The 9198-nt window shown below is 41.0% G+C and overlaps 1 protein-coding gene across 1 annotated transcript; it reads right to left on the bottom strand.

Annotated features, from left to right (window-relative positions):
* Positions 1-379: 379 nt before the first annotated feature.
* Positions 380-7993, bottom strand: LOC116975137 (bone morphogenetic protein 2-like). The gene is made up of 2 exons (XM_033023904.1): positions 7580-7993; positions 380-2124 (listed from the first exon to the last, which is right to left on the bottom strand). The coding sequence occupies exons 1-2, from the start codon at positions 7896-7898 to the stop codon at positions 1298-1300; spliced, it is 1146 nt and encodes a 381-aa protein (XP_032879795.1). The 5' UTR covers positions 7899-7993; the 3' UTR covers positions 380-1297.
* Positions 7994-9198: the final 1205 nt, after the last annotated feature.

Genomic DNA, 9198 nt, shown 5'->3' with positions numbered 1-9198 from the left:
TACAATTAATCTGAACAAAACTTGATACACCACACACCAGGACAATGGTGAGTAAAGTGGCACAAAAATTGAAGCGCTATCATGTACCATTTTGGCGGAGTTTCAGGGTCATATTCCTCATAGACACGCACCATCACAGACATGCACAGACAGACATAAAAACAAACAAGATGAGTGTGTTAGTAATAAATAGATAGATTATTCAAAAGTAAACTTTCTGACCCTCAAAAATTCATTTTAAGTATACAGATTTTAATTTTCTGATGTATGCATATGCATATTTCTGCACATATCAAAAAATAAGAGATTGCAATGCAAAATTAATTATTTATTAGAGGGTTTATTTATGAAAGCTGTGCTCCTATTTGAATTACAAATACATGTTCCAATATTCTGTACAGTGTTTAAAGGGATAATTAAAGATTGATTCTTTCTGCTTTCTGTGAGAATTGTTTATTGGAATTGGCTCCTCAAGCAATTGCTGTCACCACAAGGATCACTAGATCATCGTTGGAAGCTTTATCCAAAGTTAGTTGGAAATATCATTCCTTTGCTGATGAACCTAAATTTTGTTTCAACTAAAAATGCAAAATAACTGTTATGTCGCCAATTCTCTAGATGCTTTCAAGAGAGAGTTAGATAGAGCTCTTAAAGATAGCGGAGTCAAGGGATATGGGGAAAAGGCAGGAACGGGGTACTGATTGTGGATGATCAGCCATGATCACAGTGAATGGCGGTGCTGGCTCGAAGGGCCAAATGACCTACTCCTGCACCTATTGTCTATTGTCTCCTGCCTGTTGAATGAAGAGAATACACTTCAGTGACAGCACAAAAGCATGTGGAAAATTCTAGACATCATTCAAGTGATGGAATGTGAAGATTGGAGGCTTCCTTTTGGCTGGTGGTCAATTTGCAACTCTCTCACTCCGCTATTGTAGGATTTATGTGCAGAAAGAGTTTTTTGTCAAGTATAGTAGGCCATAAAGAAAATCAACATCCAGGTTTTAGTTATTTCACTAAGACTTCCATTACATTTCATGTTTGAATCGATTCACTCCCTGCTGCAACTGCAAATGTGAATACTCGGACGTAAGCATCTTTAGTGGGGCATCAAGAAAAGTAGATAAAGACGGAATATTTATTTGAATTTAACACATTGACTAAAATGAAATGTTACTTGAGGGGACTGAAGTGACACTTGACACGATAAAATTTATTTTACAGCAGATGGTAAAGCATATAAAAATCAATAAATATTCTTGCAATAAATACCTAAATTGGAAATTTGTTGATAAAATTAAGAACAATGGCATTTGGAGACAATCATGTCATCAAATGCTGTGAGTATTAATTTGTCATTGCTGTTAAAATGGAGCAAAGTTAGTGGCTCATAGGATGCAGGAACACAGCAGGGAGCTGGAATAGCTCCATTAGATAGTCGATTCATCTTTGATTTGATCAGTGTATGCATTGTGGCAAGTTTGTACTTTTGTGGACATGTGCCATCACAGTAAAAGGCATTGTAACTTGATGGGGCTCTGATCCAGTCTGACCATCCAATCTCCTCAAAAGACACATGTAGCGATCGCCTACAACAATGTATTTGGTTTCCCTGGCAGTCCTCGGTATAGCTTTCACGACGTGTCCGAACTTCTTTAAAAACCTTTTGTACTTCTATTTCCAATTCTACTTCAATAGACGCTTTATCTTCAGAACCATGTTTATGTCCAGAAGACCAGGAAAGCAGCTCAAATTCAAGGCCATAATTTTCCTGTGGGTAATTTATCCAATGTTCCACAGTTTTTCGAATGTCAAAGGTTTCAGCCTTTTCTGAATTTGATGGAATGACCTTTGAACCAAGAAAATTAGGTTGTATCTCTGCCCTTTTGGTTGCTGGCTTGAATAATTTGTAGACTCTTACAAGCTGTGGGTTTCCATCTATCCTTATCCTTTTCTGATGTGAATTTGAATTCTGATCCATGCGCTTGTACAATTTAAGTTCACCTTTCAAGATCTTTACTTTAGGAAAGACAAGTAGGTTGTTGGTAATGGAAACATTAAAGTATAAGTGTTGTTTGTTGTTGTTCAAGTCATTTGTTCTGTTTGTATTTTCCAAAATTGTTCCTGTTACAAAAGTAAGAAAAATATGTATTATTCAGTAGTTCATGTCTTCAATTCCCCATTTCCTATTATCTCAGTTCTATTCATCATTTTATCAGAAGCTGGTGGGGCATTTGCTTTTGGCCACCCAATTCTGTTGTAGAAGTAGCTAATGTATTTGCCTCTCTCTCGTGCTTTACTCGCTGTGGCTGTGCTCTGTCAGAATTTGCTTCATTCCTTTCATTTGTCTCTGAATCAAATTTAGTTTAGTTTAGTTTTGAGATACATCGTGGAAACAGGCCTACCGAGTCGGCACCGACCAGCGATCCGCGCACTTTAAGACTATCCTACGCACACTAGGGACAATTTATATTTATACCAAGCCAATTAACCTACAAACCTGTACATCTTTGGATTGTGGGAGGAAACCGAAGAACTTGGAGAACACCCACGCGGTCACGGGCAGAACGTACAAATTCCGTACAGACAGCATCCATAGTGGGGATCGAACTCAAGTCTCCAGCACTACAAGCGCTGTTAAGGGCCTGTCCCACGAGCATGCGACTCCATGCGGCAAGTGCGACCTAACATGGTCGCTTGAGCCATACGGCCTCGCGGGGCCGGTCCCACTTCGATCGCCGGAGTCGTATGGAGTTGTGCGGAGCTGGTCCCGACATCGCACGGGGCTCCGAAAAACTGACCGTGTTCAAAAATTCCGCGCGGCAATGGCCTGCCGGCCCGCAGCCGCCTCGACGCCGTACGCACCGCCTCGACGGGCGTGCGCAGCGTCTTGACGCCGTACGCAGCGTCTTGACGCCGTACATCACACGCGAACTTCCCACGGATTTCGCTCAAACTTCACGTCACTCACTCTACCTCCGCGCGGCCCCCGCTTCCGATGTGCTCGCGCTCACCGCATGCAGGCGCATGCTGTTGGGACCGGCCCTGTGCGGGGATCACTCGACCTACGCGCCGCCCCCGCTTCCGGTTTGGTCGCGCTTGCCGCATGCAGGTCGCATGCTCGTGGTACAGGCCCTTAAGGCAGCAACTCTACTGCTCTGCCACAATGCCGCCCTTATGGTGTGACTGAAATAGTGTGACTGAAGTCCCATTCCACGATTGAAATCATTCCAGTTATTGTTATCTTGGTAATGGACAGATGGCCACATAAAAGTAGTTTGCACCAATATCATAAGAAAACAAAATATCCAAAGACTTTAGTGAAATGCAAAATAGATTATTGACATAGCTTTAGTACTGTCAAGATTTCAAGAATAATCATAATGATATTCTTGTTATTTTCCACTCCCTGCAGTTCTATTCTGAAGTCTGAAGAAGGGTCTCGACCTGAAACATCACCTATTCCTTTTTTCCAGGGATACTGCCTGACCCGCTGAGTTTAGTTTAGTTTAGGGGTACAGTGCGGAAACAGGCCCTTTGCCCCACCGAGTCCATGCCAACCAGCAATCCCTGTACACTATCCTACACATACTATGGACAATTTACCATTATAGCAAGCCAAATAGCCTACAAACCTGTACGTCTTTGGAGTAACACCAGCATTTTGTGTCTATCGTTGGTGTAAACCAGCATCTGCAGTTCTTTCCTACGCTTCTCTTCTGAATGCATTGAATACGTCACCATTTTTTGCCATGAACTCCCTATAGGTGCTCTTTTCCTTCCAATGTGATATGCAGTACATGTGCACTGATTGCAATTGCCCACACACAGAGTGGTCACATGTTAAAAGTGTACAAAAATAGATAAATAGATTAATCCTGGCCACCAACAAACAATCCAACTTTTCCAGCCTACAACTCATTCTGGAAAATCTATCCCTCTCTTCATAGATGTAGCACCATTACACTCATTAGCAAGAAAGTTCATCGTTTACTCGAAGAAAGAATGATCAAAAAACATATATGAAAACACGCTCAACATACACGCATAAAACCAACATATTTTGTTTCACAAATGACAAACTAATATATTTGGTTGGATAATCCAATTAATTTTCATGGCAAGTAGCATTAATGAAAATCCCAGAGCTTTTTTATGTATATTAAAAAAAAACAGGGAGTAACTAAATAGTGAAAAGAACCACTCAAAGATAGAGGGAATTTATGCTTGGAGTCAGAGGATGTAGGTGAGGCACTAAACTAGTACTTTGCAGTGGTATTCACCAAGGATAAGGACATAAAGCATAATGAGATTGGTGTGGGGTATACTAATATGCTATGGCAGTATGAGATCAAGAAGGAGGTGGTGTTGGTCCTTAAAAGATCGTCAATAGACAAAAGACAATAGGTGCAGGAGTTGGCCATTTGCCCTTCGAGCCAGCACCGCCATTCACTGTGATCATGGCTGATCATTCACAATCAGTACCCCGTTCCTGCCTTCCCCCATATCCCCTGACTCCGCTATCTTTAAGAGCTCTATCTAACTCTCTCTTGAAAGCATCCAGATAATTGGCCTCCACCGCCTTCTGAGGCAGAGAATTCCACAGATTCACAACCCTTTGTGTGATAAAGTTTTTCCTCATCTCCGTTCTAAATGGCTTACCATGTATTCTTAAACAGTGGCCCGTGGTTCTGGACTTCCCCAACATCGGGAACATATTTCCTGCCGCTAGCGCGTCCAAACCCTTAATGATCTTATATGTTTCAATAAGTTACCCTCTCATCCTTCTAAATTCCAAAGTATACAAGCCCAGCCGCTCCATTCTATCAACATATGACAGTTCCTCCATCCCGGGAATTAACCTGGTGAACCTACACTGCACTCCCTCAATAGCAAGAATGTCCTTCCTCAAATTTGGAGACCAGGCCCCAGTGCCTGAAAAGTTATATCCCAGGATACCGAGAGAGGCAAGAGCGGAGATTACTAGGGCTTTGACAAAGATCTGCGTATTCACGATAGCCATGGTTGATGTCAGGGAAGTAGCCAATGTTGGTTCTTTGTGTAAGAAGTGAAATAGAGATAATCTAGGAAATTATAGACCAGAGCTTCACATCAGTAGTAGAGAAGCTATTGGAGAGGATTTGGCTGGGAGAGGTCACATCTTACAAACTAGATTGAGTTTTTTTGAGGAAATGAAGAAAGTGATGGATGAAGATAGGGCAGTGGATGTCAACGTGAACTTTGGTAAGGCATTTGACAAGTTCACTCATGGTGGGCTGATTCAGAAAATTATGATGCATGGTGACTTGGTATGCGGATCTGGCTAACACACTGGATATTGGGGGCAGTGGTGGAAGGGTGCCATCTGGCTGGAGGTCCACGACCAATAATGTTCTCCAGGGATTAGTCCTGTGATCTGTTATTTGTGATATATATAAGTGACATATCGGCTGGTGAGAAACGGTGCAACTATCCTACACACACTAGGGACAATTTACATGTATTAGCAATGTTACAAAATTTTGAGATTTTAAAAATCAAGTCTGCAATTTATCCCATCAGATAAAGCATAAAAATAAGTTTAATTTGACACCTAATTCACTTTCATATCTCAAGTATTTAAAAAGTTATGGCCATTTTCATACTCGGAAATTAGCATCTTGTTCCCTATTGATTTTCTATGGAGATAACAAAAAAGCTGTGATCGTGGACAGTCAAAAGCCCATAACTTTCTTAAAAATTAAGGGAACTGAATGAAATTTTCAGTTATCATAGATTGAAGCATGCTGAAACAAATATAAAATAATCTTACTTGGATGACCTGAAATTAAAGCATATAATTAGTTAGTTACCCAATTGTAGCTAATTCCAAACTTCAATTACTAGATCTAAACATCTATCTATTTCTTAATAAATGATTAACATTTTTAAATAGCCTAAGTGTCCAATTAATATTCACAAATAATTCACAATAAAACATGATTTTTAAATCTCATTTACATTAATTTATAGGCCAAATGGAAGGAATTCAGTGTTCAATTGCTGTAAATTAAAGTCCATTTTAAATCAGCTTTCTAGTGGGATCCTGTGAACGCGCTGGTTTAGAACGTTCACATTGCGGTAGATTTGTGCCCTCAAATACCCAGAAAAATACTGCGGGATATAATGGGGCCAAAATGAGCTACTCGCAACTTTAAACTTTGTATAAAGGGATCTTAAGAAGCCCTTTTTAACGTAAAAATATACAGCCTACCTTCCGTTTTCCCCTGTATGAGATCTGGCCCGTTGTCGGCGGTCGGGGGTTTAGAGGTTAATTTTTAAACTACTATAACAAGTAAGGAAAGCCCTTAAAACTAATAATAGCTCAAGCGAGGGAATCTTCCAGCGATTTTTCGTTAATAATCAACTAGGCTGAAAAACCGCGATTTGAACAGCCTAGGGGAAATCGCGTTTTAAACCCGCCCCCCTCTAAACGGCGCCAAAATCGCGCACACGGGCTGGGACAGATTTTCAGCGACGCTTCAGGTAGGCTTTGCAACATACCTACATGTATACTAAGCTAATTAGCCTACAAACCTGCACGTCTTTGGAGGAAACCGGAGCTTCCCGGAGAAACCCCACGCAGGTCACGGGAGAAGGTACAAAATCCGTACAGACAGCACCAGCAATCAGGATCAAAGATCGCCCTATGATCTTTGGTCAGGATCGAACCCGGGTCTCTAGCGCTGTAAAGGCAGCAACTCTGCCGCTGCACCGCCGTGCCGCCCAAATGTTCAATTGTATCTAACACAATGTAAGATACCAATTATAAACTTCATTTTTCCTCTGCCAGTCTATGAGATAATTGAACACTTTAATTAGATTTGTATTTATTGCCTGCATGACTGCATTCCAGGAACTTGGCTTGTTTTTGAAAAACTGATAAAGCACAACGAAAGATGATAATATTCTGCTCCTTGCATTTTCTTTCAATGCTGTCTGCAATACTGTCTCCTCTGCACTTGAGAAACCAGTCTGATTTGGTGATTGCTTTGCCAAGCATCCGCATTGAATCTAAAGGGCCAACCCTGAGTTCCTGTGGATTACCATTTTGCATTATCCAGTCCAGACACAATATGACATAGAAGAGACAAAGCGCTGGAGCGGAGGAACCTTAACAGCATTGATACAGAGGGAACGCACAGGCAGGGAAGAATGGTACATTGATTTCCGTGAACGACGTTTAGACTTGGGACCCGGTTCTCCGGAGATGCTATCTGACTCGCTGAGTTACTCCAGCGCCTTGTGTCCTTTCCCCTTCTGTTACTTGACAGGCTTTGTCGTGCCCCTTTCAAACTCCCCCACATACCCCAACCCCCTCCCACACCAAGAGAAGCTGCCTGGCCCTCCGAGTTACTCCAGGAGTTTGTGGTCTTTTGTGGGTTGTTAACATTTATATTGTTTGGCATATATTGTACTTTCATGCGGAGATTCAATAGTGATCACCCACCGCTGAACATGAGCCACCTTGAACACTTTTCCTCTGCTCCATCCCACCCCTGACTGAGCAGTGAAACTCCAGAAGTGGACCAACGCTTACCCTTCAGAATAATCGAATTGACAGAATGTATCCTCATAGATCTTTTGTTCCACAAGCCAGTATTTTGACTGGATTGTCTCACACGCTCTAGATAAAGTTTATACATCTCCTCCTCCTCCGATCTAGAAATATTCATTCCGGAGATATGAGGGCTTTCGAGTCTCAGCTGTTCCATGATGGCTTTCTTGATCGCTTCAATCCGAATTTGTGTCTCATTTTTCCACTTGAGACTGGACAGAGGCTTAAACTCGCTGCTCTTGATGCACGCCAGTGCCAAATAAACCGAGACGTATATGGAATATAAACTGTGTAGTTCCATTGGATCACTGTCACAGAGTGCCTGGAGAATCCCGCACCGGCAACGGATGAGATTACAGATTCTCCTCGTTGTCCTCGTTCACTCTGACTGCTATGCACTCCAGTTAATAGAGCGGGGGTGCGTGGGTTTATATAGAGTCCAAAGTTGACCCTGTTTGCCACCGCCTTTTGTTTATTCATAATCTTTTATAAGCACTCGAGAACGAACACCACACGATTTAAGGTCCAAAAATGCTGCCGTACAAGCCTTAAAATAAATAGCGACTTTAAAAAATAACGTAAAATAGAACTATAATTCCAAATTATGATGAGCAATTACCAACCATTGCAGCAGTTGGAAGAACTGTTGTTATAACTAAACGAGCTCACTATAAATCTCAGCAAGTTATTCCGAGTCTTTCATGCAAATAAAAAAAGCTTTATTGCAACCTCTCCTCTGGGGAAATCAAACAAGCCAAGAACGTTAGACGCTTATTATTTTTTGTTTCTTTTTGCCTGACCTATTTGACACGATCTTTGAAGATTTACGTCACAATCCCAAAAATATGTGTCCATTTCCTGTCATTGAATAATAACTTGCCGCTTCTGGTTTGGTGTCACCTACAAGCTTAACCAATCTACTTGAATCTCTAAAAATGTTAACATACAATTATAAATTGTGGCAGTAATCAATGGGATATACCAGTTCCTCAGCATTGTAACTGTTCTCTCCTGAAATTCACTGCTGTTTGCAATTTTTCACGAGAAAGGTTGTTAAATCTCTTCTGTAAAGCAAAATCCATTCTGATGAAGGCTTTTGGGAAATCTCATCTTCATTTTATATATTTTTTGTTTTATTCAGCCATGGGAGTCAGATGTCACAAATACTGCTAGTATTCATTGTCCATCTATAATTGAATATGAGTTTAAGTAATGTCGTGGTTTACAAGACTCAAATTCTAAGATATAAATGACACAGACACGGAGAATTCTTCAAGAAGGCGAGAAGCCTTTAATTTGCACAAATCTGGGCCTGGAACATTCAGAGATAGTACAGCTCGGCCACTCTCCAAATGTTCACTGAACTAGACTTTCATGCAGCGTTTTATTGTAATTTCATTAGCATTCATGTTTTTACCAACTTTAACCTCGTACTGTCCTTGTCTTTTATCTCCAATTTCTGAGTTACTATAATGTTCTAACTAAACAATAACATGTTTTTGGGCCTTGACTTCTGAGCACACAAAAAAGCTGACATTTGCGAACTTTACTAAATGTTTTAAGCATATTGGTAAGATTTAAGAAGTAACGTGTTTCTTCTA

This window comes from Amblyraja radiata, chromosome 1 (genome assembly GCF_010909765.2).
Source record: "Amblyraja radiata isolate CabotCenter1 chromosome 1, sAmbRad1.1.pri, whole genome shotgun sequence".
In the NCBI taxonomy this organism is placed as follows: domain Eukaryota; kingdom Metazoa; phylum Chordata; class Chondrichthyes; order Rajiformes; family Rajidae; genus Amblyraja; species Amblyraja radiata.
This window is presented reverse-complemented; position numbering and strand designations above follow the sequence as displayed.